This window comes from Herpailurus yagouaroundi, unplaced genomic scaffold, assembly GCF_014898765.1.
Source record: "Herpailurus yagouaroundi ecotype Mexico unplaced genomic scaffold, PumYag 29, whole genome shotgun sequence".
NCBI lineage: Eukaryota > Metazoa > Chordata > Mammalia > Carnivora > Felidae > Herpailurus > Herpailurus yagouaroundi.
Genome location: NW_024412377.1, coordinates 98,454,443 through 98,479,226, shown reverse-complemented (window position 1 = coordinate 98,479,226; position 24,784 = coordinate 98,454,443). Strand labels below are relative to the sequence as shown.

The window sequence follows — 24,784 nt, the reverse complement described above, 5'->3', positions numbered from 1 at the left end:
TCTCCTTCTCTCTCTGCCCCTCCCCCGTTCATGCTCTGTCTCTCTCTGTCTCAAAAATAAATAAATGTTAAAAAAAATTTTTTTAAAGAAAAAAAAATAAAGACACTCAAAGAAGTACAGGAAGACAGGGACAAGGGAAAACAACGCATAAACAAGATTAGAATATCAATAAAGAGAAATACATTATAAAAAGGAGCCAAAAGGGGCACCTGGGAGGGTTCATTCCATTTCTCCAATCTCTCATGTCACAGACTCCAAGATATCCCATAACAACGGTGGCAGCAACAGTGACTACCAAGAGGAGATCACAGGAGCCAAAATCCTGAAGGAAAAGAAACTTCTTCATTTGATGAAGTTAAGGCAGCAAGATGGTGGGTCCAAAGCTTTTTATTGCTCTTTTCCCCTCTGTCTGTTCACCAGTGAGTAAAAGAGGTGGAACAATGATGGAAGTAGGTGGTTTCTGACCAGAGATCCAAAGAACCTGAAAGTACTAGAGAGATAGCAGAAAGGGAAAACTCCATAAAATATTGAATTAAACTCCAGGGCTCACTTCTCTCACCTGAATATGCATCGATCTTATTCTAATTAGCATACGAAAGACACTGAGAACTAAGCTAACGATTTCACTCAATCCAAGACTAATTACTAGGTGGTACACACATAGGACAAATTCAACTAACACTGCAAAAGCTTAAACTGAGCCAATATTGGAATCACAGTCACAGGTTGGAACTTGTGTCTAAATCTAGCCAGGTGAACTACTAAAAAAAATCGCAACATTCTCTTTAGGAGTTAAATAAAACCATTTTTTAGTGTCATATTTCAAAGGCCCAGAAATACAATCCAAAATTACTTGGCATATGAAGAAATACAAAAATCTCAACTCACATGGGAAAACACAATCAACAGATGTCAATGACATGATGACACAGATGCTGAAATTATCTGACAAAGACTTTCAAGAGCTACTATAAAACTTTAAATGGCAATTGTGAACATTCTTGAAACAAATGTTAAAATCTGAAACATCAACAAAGAAATACAATATATAAAATAGAAGAACCAAACAGAAATTAAGAATTGAAAATACAATGATCAAAATCAAAAACTCACTGTATAGACTCAATAGCAGAATACAGATGTTAGAGTAAAGAATCATGAACTTGAACAGAGAAAACCAATGAAACTAAAATCTGGTGTTTTTTTTTTAAGATCAGTAAAATTGATAAACCTCAAGCAAGACTGACAAGAAAGGAGAAAGAAAGAAACTAATTAGCATGAAAGGGAATGAAAAAGAGGATATTACTACAGACCCTACTGACATAAAAAGGTAATAAGAGAATATTATAAATAGCTCTATACACAGATTTCACAACTTAAAAGAAATGAACCAATTTCTCAAATAACAAAAACTACTAAAACTCATTCAAGCTCAAAGAGATAACTTAAGTAGTTCTGTAACCATTAACAAAATTGAATTCATAGTTTAAAATGTTCTGAAAAAGAAACTTCAAGGCTCAGATGGCAAATATTAATGAAAATCTCAGGAGTATTTCTTATAGAAAGACAAGCTGCTTCTAAAACTTTACAAGGAAGAAAAGGGAACTGGAACACACTGTGAGACATTTTGTTATGAATGGAGGATCCTCAAAATTGTACAATTTAAAATCTTATGGTAATTGATCTCAAAGAACTTACACTAGATTTTTAGGTTACTCTTGAGGAGATTCTTGTATTCTAAGAAGAAACAGCTGAAGAGTAACAAATGCTCACACAAATTAGTATTGAGTAAGTTTAAGGAGTAAGTTCTAAGAAAATCTGGTTAAAAAATAATCATCAGAGTTCTGGAGATGATGACACAACAATGTGAATGTACTTAACACTAGTGAACTCTGCATTTCAAAACAGTTAAGATGATAAATTTCATATTATGTTTATTTTACACAATTTAAAATAAAAAGTGACATCATCAACATTAAGGAATAATTTTTCTACCATCTTCCCCCCAACTAGCACTGATTTAGATAATCACCCATGGAGGTGAGTACCTCTGTGAAACTCTGGGAGTCCGGCAGAAAAGTTTCAGCATACCATCCGAGAAAAAAAAAAATCCAAGATTAGACACATTCAAGAGGGTAAAAGGAACAGTTTTACTTTACCCACATCATCCTGCCTCCAAGATGGCATATCTCAGTGACAAGAAAAATCTTGTTCGCCTATGATTTCACCAATGGAGAAAACTGAAAGCATATCAGTGAGTTCCAATTTTCCCTAACTGTGCAAGACACTGTCAAAGGGAACCACTTCTTTCTTGTCCCATTTAGAATACTGAAGTCTGCTGCACAGCTGCGGGCTAGGGAGTGGCTGGGAGAATAGCAGCCAATGCTCTCAGAAAGCATGAAAGAAATGGGGATCCTATGAAGAATCTACACATTATTGGAATCCCAGAGAAGATAGTGGGAAAAGAGCAAAACGCTTGTTTCAAGAAATAATGGCTGAGAAATTCCCAAATCTGGGGTGAGATCTGGATAACCATATTCATGAAGCTAAAAGGTCTCCAATTAATTTCAACCCAAAAATATCTTCCCCAAGGCACAAAGTGATAAAACTCCGAAACCAAAAACAAAGAAAATCTAAAAACAACAAGAGAAAAAAATATTTCATGTATAAGGACATCCTCATAAGGCTATCAAATTTCTCTGCAAAAATCTTAGAAGACTAGGAGAGAATGGGATATTATGTTCAAAGTTCTGTAAGGAAAAAAAAACTGCCAACCAAGAGTACTTTATCTGGCAAAGCTGTCCTTAAAAAATGGAGAGACAAATACCTTTCCAGACAAACAAAAGATGAAGAAGTTTAACACCACTAGACTTGCCTTACCCAAAAATGCTGAGAGAAGTTCTTCAAGCTGAAATAAAACAAGAAATTAGCTTCCCCAATTTCAGTAACTAGTAACAGAGAACCATAAAGCATAAAACACAGTGGTAATGGTAAGCATATAGTCAAATTCAGAATACTACTGTAAAATGGTAGTGTGTTAATCAACTCTAGTAAAAGGTTAAAGGGCTAAAGTATTAAAACTAACTATAGTGGGCACCTGGGTTTGTCAGTCAGTTAAGTGACTGCCTAACTTTGCCTAACTTTGGCTCAGGTCATGATCTCATGATTCATGAGTTCAAGCCTGCATTAGGCTCTCTACAGTTAGCACAAAGCCCGCTTTGGATTCTTTGTCCCCCTCATTCTGCCGCTCCCCAGCTTGTTCTCTCTCTTTCTCTCTCAAAATAAATAAATAAAGATGTTAAAAAAATAAAATTACAATCAACTATAGTTAAAATAATTTATTAATGGCTGCACAACACAAAAAGATGTGAACTGTGATATCAAAAACAAAATGTGGGGGAATTAAAGGGGAGAGTTTTATATGCGAATAAAGTTAAGTTCTTATCAGTTTAAAAGAAACTATTATATCTACATGATGTTTTGTGTGAGCCTCATAATAACCAGAAAGCAAAAACAGAGGAGAGAGACAAAAGATAAATAGAAGAAAAATCAAATCATAACACTACAAGAAATCATCAATCTACAAAGAAAGGAACAGGGGGAGTTACAAAACAACCAGAAAAACAATTAATAAAATGGCATTAGTAAATCCTTACCTATCAATAATTTCTTTAAATGTAAATGAACTAAATTCTCCAATCAAAAGGCAGAGACTAGCTGAAGACCTAAGTATATCCTACCTACAAAAGACGGACTTTACTTTTTTTGTTGTTTATTTATTTTTTGAGAGAGAGAGAGAGACTGAGCACAAGATGGGGAGGGGCAGAGAGAGAGGGAGAGAGAGAATCCCAAACAGGCTCCACTCTGTCAGCACAGAGCCTGATGCAGGGCTCAAACTCACAAACATAAATCATGACCTGAGCTAAAAGCAAGAGTCAGCCACTTAATGGACTGAGCCACTGAGGCACCCCAAAAGACTGACTTTAGCTTTAAGGACACACAAAAACTCAAAGTGACAGGATGAAAAAAAAAGTTTCATTCAAGTGTAAACCAAAAGAGAGGAGTAGCATACTTGTAATAAAATGGACTTTAACACAAAAACTTTGTCAACAAAAAAAGGCCATTATATGATGATAAAAGGATCAACTTCTCAAGAGGATATAAGAATTGTAAATATATATGCACCCAACATAGAAGCACCTAAAAAAATTAAGCAATACTAAAAGATTTGAAGGGAGAAATAGACAATACATACAATAACAGGGGCTTCAATAACCCACTTTCAACAACAGATCATCTAGATAGCAAATTAATAAGAAAACACTGCAACTGAACTAAACTTTAAACCAAATGGACCTAACAGACTTATATAGAACATTCTATCTAACAGCAGCTGAATACACATTCTTTTCAAATGTACATAAAACATTCTCCAGGATAGATTACATGTTAGGTCACAAAATAAATCTTAACAGATTTAGGAAGATTGAAATAGCAAATTTATGATTGCTGAAATCATATGAAGTATCTTTTCCAACCACACTGGTATGAAACTAGAAACAAAAACAAGAGGAAAACTAGAAAATTCACAAATATGTGAAAATTAAACCACACACTCCTGAACACCCAATGAGTCAAAGAAGAAATGAAAAGCGAAATCAAAATATCTTGAAACAAACAAAAAAGGAAGCAATATAACAAAAATTATGGGATACATCAAAAGTAGTTCTAATAGAAAACTTCATAGTGATAAACACCTATATTTTAGAAAGGAAACAAAAATCTCAAACAACATTACAACTCAAGGAACTAAGCCCAATGTTAATAGGAAGAAAGAAGTCAAAATATCAGAGCACAGATTAAAAAGATAGCGACCAGAAAAACAACACAAAAGATCCATGAAACTAAGAATTGGTTTTTTAAAAAGGTAAACAAATTGACAAACTTTTAGCTAAACTAAAAAAAAAAAGAGTCAAATAAAATCAGAAGCGAAAGAAGATATAATATAACCGATACCACATTAATACAAAGGATTACTATAAGAAACTACTATAAATAATTATATGCCAACAAACTGGATAATCTAGAAGAAATGGATAAATTCCTAGAAACATACAACCTACTAAGACTGAATAATAGAAAATCTGAACAATGGTCCAATAATAAGGGAAATAGAATCAGTAATCAAAAAACTTGCCAACAACAACAAAAAAGCCAAAGATCAGATGATTTTACTTGTGAAGTGTACCAAATATATAAAAAGAATTAATGTCAATCCTTCTCAAACACTTCCAAAAAATTAAAGAGGAAACATTCCCAAACTCATTTTACAGGGCTAGCAATATCCTGATACCAAAGCCAGATAAAGTGACTACCAGAAAATAAAACTACAAGCCAAATTGAACAGCACATTAAAACATCATATACCATGAGCAAGTGTGGGATGCAAGGGTGGGTCGACATATGAAAATCAATAAATGTAATATACATCAATAGAATGAAAGATAAAAATCATATAATCATCTCAACAGATAGAGAAAAGCATTTGACAAAATTCAATATCCTTTTTTCATAAAAACTCATGACAAATGGGGTAAGAAGGAATGTACCTCAACATAATAAAAGCCATACATGATAAGCCCACAAATAACATCATACTCAATGGTGAAAAGCTGAGAGCTTCTCCTCTAAGATCAGGAACAAAATAAAGGTGCTTACTCTTGTCACTTCTATTCAACACACTACTGGAAATCCTAACCAGAGCAATTAGGCAAGAAATTAAAGGCATTCAAATCAGGGGGGAAAAAAAGTAAAATTGTCTTTGTTTAGAGATGATATGATCTTATATACAGAAAATTCTTAGGACTCCACCAAAAACTAATAGAACTAATTAGTTAGAACTAATTTTAAAAATTCAGTAAGTTTACATAATACAAAATCATTGTTGAATACAAAATCATTGCATCTCTATAACTAACAACAGTAACAACAAACTATCAGAAAAAAATCCCACTTGCAATAGAATCAATAACAATAAAATATCTAGGAATAAATTTAACTAAGTAGGTGAAAGATCTATAAGACATCAAGAACTATACGACACTGATGAAAGAAATAGAAGACACAAATAGAAAGATACCCCATGTTCATGATCAGAAGAGCTGATATTGTTATGTCTATACTACTTAAAACCATCTATGAATCCCTATCAAATGCAATCCCTATCAAAATTCCAATGGCATTTTTCACAGAAATAGAACAAACCATTCTAAAATTCATATGGAATCACAAAAGACCCCAAATAGTCAAAGCAATATGGGGAAAGAAAAACAGAGCTGGAGGCATCACACTTCGTGATTTCAAACTACATTAGAAAGTTCGAGTAATCAAAACAGAATGGTACTAGCATAAAAATAGACACATAGACCAATGTACCAAAATTGAAAGCCCAGAAGTAAATCTTCACATATAAAGGTAACTAGTATTTGACAAGAGAGCCAAAAATACTCAACAGAGAAAGAAAAGTCTCTTCAACAACTGGTGCTTGGAAAACTGGTAAGTACATACAGAAGAATGAAACTGGACTCCTATCTGAAACCGCTCACAAAAATTAACTTGAAATGAATTAAAGTCTTAAACATAAGACCTGAAATCATCAAACTACTAAAAGAAAATAGGGGAAAAGCTCCTTGACATTAGTTTTGGCGATAATTTTTTTGGACATGACACCAAAAATATAAGCAATAAAAAACAAAATAAACAAGTGGGACCACATCAAACTAAAAAAGCACAGCAAAATAAACAATAAAAAAAACAAGAGGGCAATGTTTGTAATGGAGTAAAATACGTGCAAACCATCTACCTGATAAGGGGTTAATATTCAAATTATACAAGGAACTCATACAACTCAACTGCATAAAAACAAATAATTTAATTTAAAAATGGTCAGAGAACCTGAACAGACATTTTTCTAAAGAGGACATACAATTTGACAATAAATTATATTTTTTAAAAATAAATAAATAAAAAGGACATACAAGTGGCCCAGAGGTACATGAAATGATTCTCAACATCACTGATTAGCAGGGAAATGCGAAATCAAAACCACAATGAGATGTCACTTCACACCTGTTAAAATGGTTATTACCAAAAAGTCAAGAAATAACAAGTATTGGTGAGGATGTGGAAAAAAGGAAACACTGTATACTGTTGGTGGGGATACAAATTGGTGCAACTACTATGGAAATGTCATGAAAATTCCTCAAAAAATTAAAAAGAACTATCACATGATCCAGCAATCCCTCCTCAGGGTATATATCCAAAGGAAATTAAATAATTATCTTGAAGGATATCCTCACTCCTATGTTCGCTGCAGCAATATTCACAATAGCCAAAACAAAGAAACAAACAACCTAAGTGTCCATTAAAATATGACTAAACAGGGGCGCCTGGATGGCGCAGTCGGTTAAGCGTCCGACTTCAGCCAGGTCACGATCTCGCGGTCCGTGAGTTCGAGCCCCGCGTCAGGCTCTGGGCTGATGGCTCGGAGCCTGGAGCCTGTTTCCAATTCTGTGTCTCCCTCTCTCTCTGGCCCTCCCCCGTTCATGCCCTGTCTCTCTCTGTCCCAAAAATAAATAAAAAACGTTGAAAAAAAATTAAAAAAAAATAAAAAATAAAATATGACTAAACAAAGAAATGGGATACACACACACGCGCACACACACACACGACTATTATTCAGCCATGAGAAAGGAGGAAATCCCTCCATTTGTGACAACATGGAAGAACCCTGAGGGTATTATGTTAAGTGAAATGAGTCAAACAGAGACAAATATATGATCTCATGTATATGTGGAATTTTTAAAAGCTGAACGCATAAAAACTAGAGTAGAACAGTGGTTGCCAGGCGCTTGGGGGAAACAGGGAGATGTTGGTCAAAGGGTACAAACTTCCAGTTATAAGACAAGTAAGTTCTGGGGATCTATGTAGAGCATGGTGACCATAGTTAACAACAGTGTGTTATATACCTGAAAGTCGCTAAGACAGTAGATTTTAAATGTTCTCTCCACACACACACACAAAAAGATAATTATGTCAGGTGATAACTAACCTTACTAACCATTTTGCAATATATACATGTATCAAATCATCACATTGTATACCTTACACTTAAAGTAGTTATGTGTAAATATATCTCAATAAAGCTGGAGAAAAAGAAAAAGTATCACCATTTGTGGTAAGGTAAAAAAATTAAATTGCATGTTATGGATGTAAAAAATATGTATATACATAAAGTCAAATTGTACTAAGGGCTTACAACAAAAAAACAAAACACACTGTCCAACCCATTCCCAGTGTTGCCTCCAAAAGCAACCACTTTGAAGGCTGTAGCTGCTCCTTTTTCAATTTACCTACATATTTCTGAAAATGTGCATACACTGCTATCTTTTGCTTTTATTTTTGTTCTCTTTGCATCATTTTGAGATCTTTGATTTCTTATGTTACATGAGGATTAACACTACCTGTAAACTTCACATTAAACTTCACATTAAACTTGCCTCATCTCACCACTGCAACTGTATTACCAATGTTCCTTTTTACCATCCTCTCAATAAATACCAAATTTTTGGTTAAATCAATATTCAGTGTTTACAATCTTATGGCTGTGACATTTGATGGTAAATGTTGCTTACTCACTACTGACTCAAAGTAAAAGGATTTCATTCCTATGATGTAACTAGTTGTGGATCTCTTTATATTTATCTTGCTTGTATTTTATTGAGCTTCTTGTAGTTTATTGAGCTTCTTGGATGTGTGGATTAATGTTTTTCATCAAATTTGGGAAGTTTTCAGCCATATCTCTAAATACTTCTATTCCTTTATTCATTCTCATCCTTCTGATATTCATATCATATGTTGGTATGCTTAATGTGTCCCCCATTTCTCTGAGGTTCTGTCATTTTTTTCTTTTCCTTTTTTTTTTTTTTTTTTTTTAGCTTACACAATTTATATCAACCTATTCTTCAGTTTGCAGATTCTTTTTTTTTCTGACAGTTCAAATCTGCTGTTGAAGCTCTCCAGTGACTTTTTCATTTTGGTTATTTAACTTTCCAAGTCCAAAGTTTCCTTTTTATTCTGTTTTACAATTTTTGTCTCTTTATTGGTATGCTCTATTTGATGAGATGTTGTCATCACAGAATCTTTTACTTTTTTAAGGATAGCTTCCTTTAGCTCCTTGAACACATTTATAAAAGCTGCTTTGAACTCTGTGACATCCTATGTCTGGCATCCCTCATAGGTACTTTTCATTCATTCTTTCTTTTTTTTTTTAATTTATTTATTTAAATTCAAGTCAGTTAACATACAGTACAGTATGGGTTTCAGGAATAGAACCCAGTGATTGATCACTTACATATAACACCCAGTATGCATCCCAACAAGTGCCCTCCTTTTTAAAAAATTTTTTAGGGGCGCCTGGGTGGCGCAGTCGGTTAAGCGTCCGACTTCAGCCAGGTCACGATCTCGCGGTCCGGGAGTTCGAGCCCCGCGTCAGGCTCTGGGCTGATGGCTCGGAGCCTGGAGCCTGTTTCCGATTCTGTGTCTCCCCCTCTCTCTGCCCCTCGCCCGTTCATGCTCTGTCTCTCTCTGTCCCAAAAATAAACGTTGAAAAAAAATTTAAAAAAAAATTTTTTTAATGTTTTATTTATTTTTGAGACAGAGACAGAGCACTAGCAGGGGAGGGGCAGAAAAAGAGGGAGACACAGAATCTGAAGCAGGCTGCAGGCTCTGAGCTGTCAGCACAGAGCTCGAACTCACGAACCACGAGATCATGACCTGAGCTGAAGTCAGACGCTTAACCGACTGAGCCACCCAGGCACCTCCAACAAGTGCCCTCCTTAATGCCCATCTCCCCACCCACCTCCTCTCCAGCAACCCTCACAGGTAGTTTCTATAAAACTGAACTTTTAGGTAATACAACTGTATCAACACTGGCTGCATATTTCTCTTTTTCTCTGGTGCTTATTTTTGTTGTTGTTTGCTTGTGTATTGATTTAGTGGTTAAACTAAATCACTAAGGTAATAGACTTGTGGTTAGTTCAACAGACTATTCCTCATGTTCCCCAAACATATCCAGGCTACATGCATAGTATGAAAATTCTTCTGTAGCTCATCAGAGGGCAGAGCCTTCAGTATGGGACAGTCATCATTGAATGAATGTTCGGTTTAGGCAGGGCTCTCTCTGTCTCTTTCCCCAATTTTTCTTTTAAGTGTTCCGCCCCTTTTGGTATTACAACCAGCTGTTAGTCTCCACTAATCATAGGCTGATTGTTTCTGACAATGCCCCAAGTAATTTATACTTTAAAGTATGATCCAATAAAATTCAGACAAGGACAGTTTTTAAGGTCAGAATTTAAGGTTTGTTCTGTTCCCAGGAAAGCTCTTCTTAACTGCCTCTTTTCCTGGTTCTTTCTGGTGACTCTAAGATACCAGTTCCATTATATTTCTGGAGACCTCTCTCCTTAAAACTTCAAACTTCCTGCTCCCATTTGAGCAGGCCTGATGAATATCCGTCACCCTGGGGTATAGTTTGCCATCTTCCTGGAATTCCCTTTTTTCCCACAGGTCCCAGAAATTCCACTCCTATGTATATAACCAAGAAAAATGAAAACATATGTCTTCACAGAAATGTGTATTTATAGCACATATTAATAACAGGTAAAAGGGAGCAAAAACTAAAAGTCCATCAATTGGGTAAATAAAATGAAAATCCATAAATAGGATATTATTCAGCAACTAATAGGAATTAAATGCTGATACATGCTACAACATGGATGAACCTTGAAAATATTATACTAAGGGAAGGTAGCCAGTCACAAAAGACCACCTACTGTATGACACGGAATAGGGAAATTTACAGAGACATAAAGTAGATTGGTGGTTGCTTAGGGCTGGGGGAAGTGGGTCAGAGCAATGGTAACTTTTTCTTGAGGTTGATAAACACATCTAAAATTGACTGTAATAATATGTGCACTTATCTGTAGATATATTAAAAAGCAATGAACTGTAGTACACCTTAAATGGGTAAACTGCATGTGACTTATATCTCAATCAAGCTATTTTAAAAATTCAAGCTATTAAAGATATTTATTGACAACTTCAAGTTGTCACTGAATCTTGCTACTCTACCAACATAGGTGAGTAACTCTTAAATAGAACCTGTGGAAGAACTTCCCCACACATCTCAATGACCAGGATTGGTTCTCCTTCTCGTTTCTAAAAAAAATCACTAGTATGAACTGGGATCACCACATTAATTAGTTCATGATTTACCTCATGGCAGATGGGTAAATATCTAAACAAAATTAGAGTTCTGCCAAAACCAGTAAAGATGGTTAATAGCCATTGCATGGGCTAACAATAATCTTTACTACAAACTTACTTAACATTTTCAGGTTTCAATCCCTTTCTACTACCTTATGAGTTTAGCAAGAGAAAGAGCTACATTTTACAGATGATAGAACTGAGTCACAAACATGTGAAATAACTTAATCATGGTTAATGCTGTCTGTTAAGTAATGGAGCTACGACTCAAACCCCAGTTTTTCTGACTCAAGATTTTAAATAAGAATTTAAAAAATCATACCCCTATTAATTAGGATTTGTATTAAACAAAGTATCACTTATAATTTTTAGAACCTCCCTCTGAAAGATCCTCTAGATCATAATTCTTATTTAAAGCTCTTTTTTATTTCCCCTTTAACAAATACAACCAGTTCCTTTTCTCCAGGTGACCTTTTTTCAACACACTCCATTGCACCAGTATATCCTGAGCTCTCACTCAAACAAGGAATTGTTCAGCTAAGGAATTTGTATTCCTACTAAAGAGTGTATTGTATACTTCATGGAATTAATCAGAATGTAGAATTTTAAACGAAGTTCTTGGTCTCTATCTCTAATGGCTTTTCATTCATAATTACAGGATTTGTAATGAGTGCATTGGTGATGATAGAAATCCACCATAACATTTTCCATTGTGTGAATGAGCTTCAGACTTTTATTTAATGGCTTATTTATTAATCAACCACAGTCAGGCAATAGTGTATCACATTAAATCTCTGAACAACACAAGCAAAGAATTTTTATTTTCTGTGTATCCTGTGGAGTAATCTTTAGCAATATGAATCTGTTCAAACATCTATCCACAGTTCTATCACATGCGCAGTTCTATTAGTAAAGGTCAGCTTAGGTTAGTTCACTGTCAGCAGCTAGAAAGTTGCAAGAATAGATGAGCTTAATTGCTTTATTGTTACTATCACTGTGCCTGTTTAGAATTCTGGTACATAAAACTTCTCAGATACTAAATCTCCATTTAGGTTACCAAGAAGAATTACTTAAGTTTGGATTCTTACCCACAAGCCACCCTAATTATTAATACTATAGATGAGCACATTTAAGACACCTCATAAATCAATAACAGGTAATGTGTATTATAATTACTTTACCACCTATTCCACTTCTACCATCCTTAGGGGTTCAGAAAGTTAATCAATCTTTTTTTTAACGTTTTATTTTTTTTTGAGACAGAGAGAGACAGAGCATGAACGGGGGAGGGGCAGAGAGAGAGGGAGACACAGAATCGGAAGCAGGCTCTAGGCTCTGAGCCATCAGCCCAGAGCCCGACGCGGGGCTCGAACTCACGGACCGCGAGATCGTGACCTGAGCTGAAGTCGGCCGCTTAACTGACTGAGCCACCCAGGTGCCCCCAGAAAGTTAATCAATCAATGAATAAAATATTCCATTGAGCATACTAGCCAGTAACTGTCAATACAGAACAAGAGTATTATATATTTAGCTAGGTTAAATGAGGAAAAACTAAAATGAATTTATAATTTTTCTGGTTTACTTGCTCATCTAGAACAGTAATTGTTCATAATCCCTTTTAATTATAGTAATTCTTAACTTTGTAACACTAGAATCACTTGGAGAGCTTCAAAAAATTATAGTAGATTCCACCCAGAATATATGTAACTGGGATAGGGAGCAACCTGGGCATCAGATTTTTTAAAATTCACCAGATGATTTTAAGATGCGCCAAAAGTTCAGAAAAGCCATGCTCTGTAATTGTGTGTGTACATACACACACGTGAGTATGCATGCTGGGAGTAGTTACAAAGAGACCAAGAACAATGTAAAGTTTTTAGGACATAAAATCGAGCCCCACGTTGGGCTCTGAGCTGGCAGCACAGAGCCTGCTTGGGATTCTCTCTCCCTCTCTCTCTGCCCCTCCCCTGCTTGCACTTTCTCTCTCTCTCTTCCATCTCTTTCTCTCACTCTCTGAAAATAAATAAACATTTAAAAAACTAAATAAATAATAAAATTGAGCTTGTGACCCCAACTTTCCTAAGAGTAAAAGCCTTATTAAAATTCTGAAAATAGAAGTCAGTAATTAATATATAAGTACATTATCATATTGAACACTCACATATAATATTCTTGCTGTGTGCCAAGGCTTGTTTCAAACCCCCAGGGAATCTTAAGTAGCAGTGGAAATTTTCTGATTAAGGCATAATAAAAAGGTTTATAAATTTCTTATTGATTGAAAGTAAAGGCTGCTTTAAGTAATTATGATTTTATTTCATAGATGTTGGCTAAAACACACTTAAGTGATTGGTATATAATAATATATACGAATTTGTTCCACTTCTATATTCTTGCAGTGATCAACTTCCTGTCAACTATATATCATATGTACTTTTTTACATAGCTTTTTCTGTTAACCCCTAACTAATGAAACTTTATAAAGATTCCAGAGCCTAAGTCATGGAGTCTGATATCTTTTTTTTTTTTAATTTTTTTTTCAACGTTTTTTATTTATTTTTGGGACAGAGAGAGACAGAGCATGAATGGGGGAGGGGCAGAGAGAGAGGGAGACACAGAATCGGAAACAGGCTCCAGGTTCTGAGCCATCAGCCCAGAGCCTGACGCGGGGCTCGAACTCACGGACCGCGAGATCGTGACCTGGCTGAAGTCGGACGCTTAACCGACTGCGCCACCCAGGCGCCCCATGGAGTCTGATATCTTATTACTGCTTGGCAATCTACAGATCTGTGCACCTGCTCGTGATAGCCTGAATTCTTCATTGGTATTGCCTTTCTAATGTTGCTAGTGATCAGCATTTACCATATAACTAAATTAGCTCTTAAACTTAAAATCTGTAATGCAACTTCTTCCTTCCAAGATTAGAAAATAACAGCAGAAAAATTCACAGTTGTCTAGATACAGCGCCATATCTACAGATCCTAAAATGATCTTTTTCTCCAATTAGCAAAGGGTTTCCCTGGGAACTAAATTACTATTCCTCAATCATCCACCTGCCTTCTTCCTCCTTACACTGAATGAAGGAATAGAAATTATTTTGCACACAATATTAAAGATGACATAAAGAAGTTGCTTAGTAGCCGCTCTGGAAAGCAGTGTGGAGGTTCCTCAGAAAATTAAAAATAGACCTACCCTAGGACCCAGCAATAGCACTGCTAGGAATTTATCCAAGGGACACAGGAGTACTGATGCATAGGGGCACTTGTACCCCAATGTTCATAGCAGCACTCTCAACAATAGCCAAATTATGGAAAGAGCCTAAATGTCCATCAACTGATGAATGGATAAAGAAATTGTGGTTTATATACACTATGGAATACTACATGGCAATGAGAAAAAATGAAATATGGCCTTTTGTAGCAACGTGGATGGAACTGGAGAGTGTGATGCTAAGTGAAATAAGCCATACAGAGAAAGACAGATACCATATGGTTTCACTCTTATGTGGATCCTGAGAAACTCAACAGGAACCCATGGGGGAGGGGAAGGAAAAAAAAAAAAAAAGAGGTTAGAGTGGGAGAGAGCCAAAGCATAAGAGACTGTTGAGAACTGAGAGCAAACTGAGGGTTGATGGGGGGTGGGAGGGAGGAGAGGGTGGGTGATGGGTATTGAGGAGGGCACCTTTTGGGATGAGCACTGGGTGTTGTATGGAAACCAATTTGACAATAAATTTCATATATAAATAAAAAAAAAAAAAGAAGTTGCTTAGTTTTTTTCGAAACTAGCCCTTTAAAAGGGCTATTTATACTTTTTTCCTTTATAAAAATTTAAACATACATTAAGAGAACAATTTCCCGGGGCGCCTGGGTGGCGCAGTCGGTTAAGCGTCCGACTTCAGCCAGGTCACGATCTCGCGCTCCGTGAGTTCGAGCCCCGCGTCAGGCTCTGGGCTGATGGCTCAGAGCCTGGAGCCTGTTTCCGATTCTGTGTCTCCCTCTCTCTCTGCCCCTCCCCCGTTCATGCTCTGTCTCTCTCTGTCCCAAAAATAAATAAACGTTGAAAAAAAAAATTAAAAAAAAAAAGAACAATTTCCCAAAATTCAATAATTTCCACACAGTAGTTGCCAGATTTTAAGTATGCTTTTTAACAATTTTTTTTCGAGTTCGAGCCTGACGCGGGGCTCGAACTCACGGACCGCGAGATCGTGACCTGGCTGAAGTCGGACGCTTAACCGACTGCGCCACCCAGGCGCCCCTTAAGTATGCTTTTTAAATGTTCATGAGCCCAATTTATTTTTTTAGCTCCTTTGATTACAAAAAGACCTTCCTCCCTCTACCCTGGGAATAGCCAAATTTTTATACCCTTTGCACATGCCCACAGATAGCTTTTATCAATCAATGACTGCTTAATAATTTATTTTTTTATCTTGCTTTACAAAAACTTTAATTTTTTTCTTTCCTTTACTGTAAGAGTTAAAGTTTCCCTACATGAGTTATGCTAATAGTTTTATATATTAGCATAATGGAAAAATAGCACTTCTTAAAAATTTTTTCATAAAATTATAGCACAATTATAGAAAATTGGGAAAACATGAAAGGAAAGAGCACCTACAATCTTACCATAATTTACATGGTTCTTACCATTTTCATGGTTCCTTTCCAACCTTTATTTCTGTACATTTATTTCTACACATAATCACACTGTACATTCACTTTTGTACCCTGTCTTTTCCAATTACTACAACCTAAACAGTCTTCATGTTATTATATAATAGTGACAAATTGGAAAAAATCTAAATATCCAAAAATAGGGAGTGGTTAAAATATGATAATATATATCAGAAAGATTGTCAAATGACCCTTAAAAATGAGGATCCCTTATTCAAGAAATTTATATTTGTTGGCACTTAGTGGCATGTCAATAGATAGTTGTTGAATATTAATGTCTATAATGTTAGAAGGTTATACAATGATAAGATTATATAATGATAAGCAAAAGTAGATAGACATGGTATTGGTACTCACAGAGCTTTTATATTTTATAGCCTTGTGAAAAAGATGATGAAATAACTACATTTATGGTTAGTGCTATATAAGAAAGGAGCATGGTTCTATGAAAGCAAACAATAAGGTAACCTGACTGACATGGAGTGATATGTTAAGATAAGCATCATTAATTGAAAATGTGACCTTTGGGGGTGCCTGGCTGACTCAGTTAACTCGAAGAGCATGAGACTCTTGATCTTGGGGTTGTGAAGTTGAGCCCCAAGTTGGATGCAGAGATTACTAAAAAAATAAACTTAAAAAAAGATGTGACCTTTGAACTGAGGTCTGAAGAATGGAAAGAAGTTAAGCAGCAGAATGGATAGAATTACATCTTCTTTATCCATTCATCAGTCAATGGACATTTGGTCTCTTTCCATAAATTAGCTATTGTTGACAATGCTGTTATAAACATCAGGGTGCATGTATCCCTTTGAATCAGTATTTTTGTATCTTTTGGGTAAATAGTAGTGCAATTGCTGGACCATAGGGTAGTTCGATTTCTAATTTTTTGAGGAACCTCCACATTTCTTTCTAGAGTGGCTACACCAGTTTGCATTCCCACCAACAGTTTAAGAGAGTTCCCCTTTCTCCACACCCTCAACACCAGTTGTTTCCTGTTTTGTTAACTGTAGTCATTATGATCAGTGTGAGGTGATATCTCATTCTAGTTTTGATTTGGATTTCCCTGATGCTAAGTGATGATGAGCATCTTTTCATGTGTCTGTTGGCTATGTGAACATATCTTCTTTAGAGATATGTCTGTTCATATCTTCTGCCCATTTTTAAATTAGGTTATTTGCCTTTGGGGCATTGAGTTTTAGAAGTTCTTTATATTTTTCAATACTAACCCATTATCAGATATGTCATTTGCAAATATCTTCTCCCATGCCAAAGGCCTCTTTTTAATTTTATTGATAGTTTCCTTTGCTACACAGAAGCTTTTATTCTTGAGTAAGTCCCAATAGCTTATTTTTGCTTTTGTTTCCCTTACTTCAGGAGACCTATCTAGTAAGAAGTCGCAAACAGCCAAGGTCAAAGAAGTTGTTGCCTGTGTTTTCCTCTAGGATTTTGATGGTTTCCTGTCTCACGTTATTAGGACTCATCCATTTTGAACTTATTTTTGTGTATGGTGGAAGAAAGTGGCCCAGTTTGTTTTGGATGTCGTTGTCCAGTTTTCCCAATACCATTTGTTGAAGAGACTTTTTTCCATTGGATATTCTTTCCTGCTTTGTTAAAGATTAGTTGACCATATAGCTGTGGGTCCATTTCTGGGTTTTCTGTTCTGTTCCACTGATTTATGTGTCTGTTTTTGTGCCAGTACTATACTGTCTTGATTACCACAGCTTTGTAATATAACTTGAAGTCCAGAATTGGGATGCCTCCAGTTTTGCTTTTCTTTTTCAAGATTGTTTTGACTATTTGGGGTCTTTTAAGAAACTTAACTACAAAATTTGAGAAGTGTTTCTTCCAGGTCTATGAAAAATGCTGTTGGTATTTTGACAGGGATTGCATTAAATGTGTAGACTGCTTGGGGCAGTATGGATAATATTTGTTCTTCCAATTAATGATCATGGAATGTCTTTCCATTTCTTTGTGTCATCTTCAATTTCTTACATAAGAGTTTTATAGTTTTTAGAATACAGATCTTTTTAGTTAGGTTTATTCCTAGGTATCTTTTTTTTTTTGGTGCAATTGTAAATGGAATTATTTCCTTAATTTATTTTCTTGCTTCTTCATAACTGGTATATAAAATGCAATAGATTTCTGCACACTAATCTTATATCCTGCAACTTTACTGAATTCATGAATCAGTTCTAGCAGGTTTTTGGTGGAGTCTTTCAGGATTTGTACATAAAGTATCATGTCATTTGCAAATAGTCAAAGTTTTACTTTTTCTTTACCAATATGGATGCCTTTTACTTCTTTGTGTCATTTGATTGCTATGGCTAGGCCTGCCAAAACTATGCTGAATATAAGTAGTGAAAGTGAACATTCTTGCCCTATTGCTGAACTTAGGGGAAAAGCTCTCAGTTTTTCCCCACTGAGGACAATGTTAGCTCTGGGTTTTTCATATATGGCCTTTATTATATTGAGGTATGTCCCTCAAAACCTACTTTGTTGAGGATTTTTTAAAATAATGAATGGATGTTGTATGTTTTCAAATGCTTTTTATTTTTTTTTTTTAAGTTTATTTATTTATTTTTGAGAGAGACAGAGATAGCATGTGAGCAGGGGAAGGGAAGAGAGAGAGGGAAAAAGAGAGAATCCCAAGCAGGCTCCGGGCTCAAGTCCATGAAATCATGAGATCATGACCTGAGCCAAAACCAAGAGTCAGACGCTTAACTGACTGAGCCATCCAGGCACCCCATCAAATGCTTTTTCTATGTCTACTGAAAGGATCGCATGATTCTTATGTTTTCTCCCACTGATGTAGTATATCATGTTGATTGATTTGTGAATACTGAACCACCCTTGCAATCCAAGAATAAATCCCACTTGATTGTGGTGAATGATTTTTTAAATGTATTGTTTAATTCTGTTTGCAACTATTTTATTGAGGATTTTTTCATCCATGTTCATCATGTATATTGGCCTGTAATTCTCTCTCTCTCTCTCTCTCTCTCTCTCTCTCTCTCTCTCTCTTTGTGGAGCCTTTATCTGGTTTTGGTATCAGGGTAATGCTGGCCTCATTGAATGAATTTGGAAGTTTTCCTTCCTTTTCTACTTTTTTGGAATAGTTTGAAAAGAATGGGTATTAACTCTTCTCTAAATGTTTGGTAGAATTCATCTGTGAAGTTTTCTGGTCCTGCTCTTTTGTTTGTTGGGAATTTTTTGATTACTGATTAATTTCCTTGATGGTTATTGGTCTGTTCAAATTTTATATTTCTTCCTGTTTTGGTTTTCATAGTTTATGTTTCTAGGAACTTACCAATTTCTTCAAGGTTGTTCAACTTGTTGGCATATAGTTTTTCATAATATTCTCTTATTGTATTTCTGTGGTGTTGGTTGTTATTTCTCCTCTCTTATTTGATATTTGAGTCCTTTTTCTTTTTTTCTTGATAAGTCTGGCTAGAGAATTATCAATATTATTGATTTTTTCAAAGAACCAGCTCCTGCTTTCATTGATCTGTTCTATTGTTTTTTAGTTTCTATGTCATTTATTTCTGCTCTAATCTTTAGTATTTCCTTCCTTCTGCTGGCTTAAGTTTTTGTTTATTGTTCTTTTCCTAGCTCCTTCAGGCATAAGGTTAGGTTATTTGATATTTTTCTTGCTTCTTGAGGTCAGCCTGTATTGCTATAAATTTCCCTCTTAGAACCACTTTGGTGCATTCTAACGGTTTTGAAAAGTTGTGTTTTCATTTTTGTTTCCATGTACTTTTTTTAAAGTTTATTTATTTATTTTGAGAGAGTGTGAGTGAGCTCATGTGTGCATCAACAGGGGAAGGGCAGAGAGAGGGAGAGAGAGAACCCCAAGAACACTCTGTGCCATCAGCATGGAGCCTGACACAGGGCTCAATCCCACAAACCAGGAGACCATGACCTGAGCCAAAATTAAGTGTTGAATGCTCAACTGACTGAGCCATGCAGTGCCCCATGTTTCCATGTACTTTTTGATTTCCTCTTTGGTTTTTTTGGTTGACCCATTCATTGTTCAGAAGCATGTTATTTAACCTCCATGTATTTTTGGTCTTTTCAGATTTTTTCTTGTGGTTGACTTTCTTTTTTTAATTTTTTTTAATGTTTATTCATTTTTGAGAGACAGAGCACGAGTGAGGGAGGGGCAGAGAGAGAGGGAGACACAGAATTCGAAGCAGGATCCAGGCTCTGAACTGTTGGCACACAGCCTGACACACGGTTCAAACTCATGAACCACGAGATCATGACCTAAGCCAAAATCAGATGCTTAATTGATTGAGCCACCCAGGCACTCCTCTTGTGGTTGACTTCTAATTTCATACCATTGTGGTCAGAAAAGATGCATGCTATGACTCCAATCTTCTTAAATTTATTGAGGGTGGTTTTGTGGCTAATATGTGATCTAGTCTGGAGAATGTTTTGTGTGCACTTGAAAAAAATGTGTATTTTGTTCTTTTAGGATGAAATATTCCAAATATATCTTAAGTGCATCTGGTCCAGTGTGTCATTCAAAGCCAGTGTTTCCTTGTTGGTTTTATGCTTAGATGATCTGTCCAATGATGTAAGTGGAGTGTATAGTTCCCTACTAGTATTGTATTATTATCTATTAGTTCCTTCATGTTTGTTACTGTTTTATGTATTTGGGTGCTTCCATGTTGGGTGCATACATATTTACGGCTATTATATCTTCTTGTAGGGCTGTCCTCTTTATTGTTACACAGTGTCCTTTCTCTCTTGTTACATTGTTTTAAAGTCTATTTTGTCTGATACAGGTATTGCTACTCTGGCTTTCTTTTGACATCCATTTCCATGATAGATGTTTCTCCATCCCCTTACTTTGAATCTGTAGGTGACTTTAGGTCTAATGTGATTCTCCTTTAGGCAGCTTATAGATAGGTCTCTTTTTTTTTTAATCCATAGGACATTAATTTTTGTATTCACTTTACTAAGTAATTAACATTATATTAAATTGAAGGTACAGGTTGCTATTTAACTCTAAGTACTTAGTCTTTGTTCTTTCCAAATTTAACCTACCCACTGCTGTATCAAATTATCTCTAACTTAATGTACTAAGAAATTCAAACAAAATATTTATTGAGACATAATTATTTAAGTTTCAACTTGAAAATAGCTTCTTGTAAAAGCTTAGAGCAGATTTAAAATTTCTGCCTAAAACAATACTGATAAATAGCCTGGTTTGCATCTAGATTAAGTAATTTCCAAGTTTTTAAAAATCTTTTCTTTTTCATCTTTATTAAATAAGTTTGTATTTTTATGTTAAATATGCAGCCCATGCCAAAAATGTTCCAATTCTGGGCATGTACTTTAACTTTTTCATGAGTTTTTAGTTATAACTTTCATGGTAACAAAAAATATGAAATCTTTTCTGGTATCTATCATATACAGACACATACAAAAAAGGTATCACATTCAAAATTCTAGAAGATTAGTTAATCTAAGACCCTGGATTACTCACTGAAAATATTAAAGCACTTTACTTTTTCAATATATTTCAATATGTTTTTCTAGTACATTACTTTTTTTATTTTTTAGTAAATTAAAGAAAAACAACTTTAAAAATTTAGATCCCTAAATTACTTTCCTTGAAGTCTCTTAGAGTATTATTTTCAGAGTATCCATGCATAGCCTCACTGGGAAAAAATGCCTAATTGAAGAACTAACAATCATAAGAGAAAACCAGGATAATTATCTATCTTGGACTTTGGGTGTGAGATCATTCTCTGACTGCGTTCCAGGCCCATTTAGAATGCTTTGATTAAATAAAATCAGATTTGGGGGCGCCTGGGTGGCGCAGTCGGTTAAGCGTCCGACTTCAGCCAGGTCACGATCTCGTGGTCCGTGAGTTCGAGCCCCGCGTCAGGCTCTGGGCTGATGGCTCAGAGCCTGGAGCCTGTTTCCGATTCTGTGTCTCCCTCTCTCTCTGCCCCTTCCCCGTTCATGCTCTGTCTCTCTCTGTCCCAAAAATAAATAAACGTTGAAAAAAAAATTAAAAAAAATAAAATAAATAAAATCAGATTTGTTAATTTAGAAACCACAGATATAATGTGAAAAATATCTAATAAATAAGTGTGCATTGACAATATCTTACTAATTGCTTTGGCATTATTCTAGAGTCCAAATGCTTCTATGCTAGGACTGATAACAGTATTTTTGTCTAAAGATCTTTAAACTATTTTCCACCATTAACCCATTAATTTTCACACTTTCTCTGTGAGGCAGTAAGATCTAAGTATGGTTAGCTTAATTTTCCACATGAAAAAACCAAATCAACCACAAATGAATTTCCTAAAAGTCACACCTGCAGTGAAACAGAGCTCAAAGACTGGAAACTCAACTGAGTAAGTAAGAAGTGCTTTAAACACTGGTATACACAGAATGACCATCTCCATCACCAAATTTACTAGCCTTATTCCCTTGTAATCAAATCTTTCCTCACTTTCTCCCATCCCGCTCCTCCTCTGCTGCTGATCCATCCTGGAAAGAAACTTTCTTTCACATCTGAACCCCATAAAACTGCAGGTCACTTTGCTCCCTATTCCGCATCATTATGGAGTATGCCATAGGTATTAAAAAGAGCCACTTGAAGGTAAGTGGGTTCAGATAATATTTGAGGGGATTATATGTAGTAGTATTTAACATAGCAAGACCTAACGATAGTCTTTATTTAAAAAAAAAAAAAAAACAGCAGAGAATTTGGTTTGATAATGGAGTTTAGAGTCTGACAAACTTGGATATTAATCCACTTCTGCCACTTACCCTGAATTTAAACAATTTACCTAACCTTTTTGGATCTCAGCTTCCTCACCTGTAACATGGAAATCTATTTCTTTGTAGGTTTGTTAATATAATTGCTAAGATTATATAAATGATGAGCATTATATAAAATACCTAAGATGTTACTGGAATTTAATTTTTAAAAAAGCCAGCAGTTTTCAGGAGAATTGAACAAATGGAATTATTTGGACTACAATCTTTGGAGTCATGATATCTGACTATCTTATACTGTCCCAAATAATTAGATAATTACTTCGTTTTCCATTTTATGTTCTTAATATACACCTTACTATATAATGTATACCTATAACTGTTATAAACTTATTTCTGTCCATCCATCTATATAGCAGGAAAATTATTAGTTGTTATAACCATTCTCCAATGAGGAAAAAATATCATCAAACTGTACTCTTCTAGACAACTCAAATTCTCCCGGTTTCTACATGCCCTTGTTTAATTGCTCCCACCTACCTTAATTATCAGCCTGGGTGCAACCATGGACTACCAAAATTCAGGAATGTGAGGTAGGGATTCTGATAAGGCAGATGGCCTGAGTATAAAGAAAAAATTATGGACAGGGGCCCCTGAGTGGCTCAGTTGGTTAAGCATCTGCCTTCAGCTCAGGTCATGACCTCATGGTTTGTGAGGTCAAGCCCCACCTTTGGCTCTGTGCTGACAGCTCAGAGCCTGGAACCTAATAATAAACACTAATAAACATTAAAAAAAATTATGGATAAAATGACAAGACACAATCATAGCATTTGAGAACTGAAAAGGGCCTTTGTAATAATTCACCAAATCTCCTTTTCCACAGATGAGGAAACTAAATTATGACCAAACCCAGAACCTAGAAATGAAGTTGTAATCCATTACTCATTCAATTTTATCACTTGATGTCTTTTCTTACTTACTCACTACAAAGACTCATAAAAGACCTCTAATCCGCAAGCATGCTAAGGTGAAGTGAAGTGAAATGGAGAAAGGTGAGGAGGGGAGAAAATAGATTAGAAAGAAGTATGTTGCCTGGGCAACTCTCCATTTAAAAAAATACTCATAACTACCTGAAAACATACATTCTTCATCCTTGTAAATCCCCCATGCCTCCACAACACCTCACTGGCTGCAACTCCTTAATACCACCTGAGTTTCTAGTCCTCAATCCCTAACCTGTGGAGGTTTCCTATGCCAGAAGACTCTGGCTACCCTATGAGTCTAGACCAAACAAATTGGTATTGTCCCTAGGCTCCCTATTATCCCCCCAAATTCTCTTTAGGATACAAAATACTTGGTTCCCTAGATAATAATGGGGAGAAACCACCCATCAGCCCAATAAAAATGTTGTATCAAAACTACAAACATTAATTCCAAGTGAGTAATTTTCCAAGTCCACAATCCTTTATCTTTAATTCCAAAATCCAAAAAGCTCCCCAAACTGAAAATTTTCTTAGCTCATTTGGTGGCGAAACTTCACCTGACCCGACCACACTCTGTGGGGGAAAAAAAAAACAACAACAAACTTACCTAAATTAACCTGAGGCTTTTTATAGTCTTGACTTATCTATCACATGTGAATATTCATGTATTTTACTGCAGAAACAAAAGTATGTCGATTATGTATGCTGTGCTGTCCAAAAGGATATTTTCTGAAATATATCTAGTACTAAGGATTTCAGATAAGGCATTACGAGCCTTATATGCAATAAGCCTTTGGTCTTTAGGTTTTAGGATTTCAGCTTTATTTCTCGGACCACCTACTAGCTCAGTGACTTTTAATAAGTCCTTGGTTCCTAATAAGTTTGAGATAATTACAAGAGTTATTTTTCCAGAAGAATCAATAGAACTTCATGACCTATTGGTAACTAAAGCATCAGAGGTGAAATTAGGAAGTGCAGAATGCCTGAGATGCGCTAAATTTCTTACCTGTCGGCATTTGAGACAATGTGTAAAGATGCCCTCCTGGCAGGTGTACAGATAGATTGCTTGGAATT

At 35.5% G+C, this 24,784-nt stretch overlaps 1 protein-coding gene across 4 annotated transcripts in view; it reads right to left on the bottom strand.

Annotated features, from left to right (window-relative positions):
- Window positions 1-24,784, bottom strand: part of WDR41 (WD repeat domain 41) — a 190,987-nt gene that overhangs the window by 51,263 nt on the left and 114,940 nt on the right. Inside the window, exon 1 of one of the 4 annotated variants that reach the window (XM_040450280.1) lies at window positions 23,268-23,370. The exons of the other annotated variants lie outside the window; for them this stretch is intronic. Coding sequence (XP_040306214.1) covers window positions 23,268-23,294 — 27 coding nt within the window. The 5' untranslated portion in view covers window positions 23,295-23,370. Of the gene's footprint in view, window positions 1-23,267; window positions 23,371-24,784 lie in introns of those variants that run through there. 4 annotated transcript variants of the gene reach the window in all.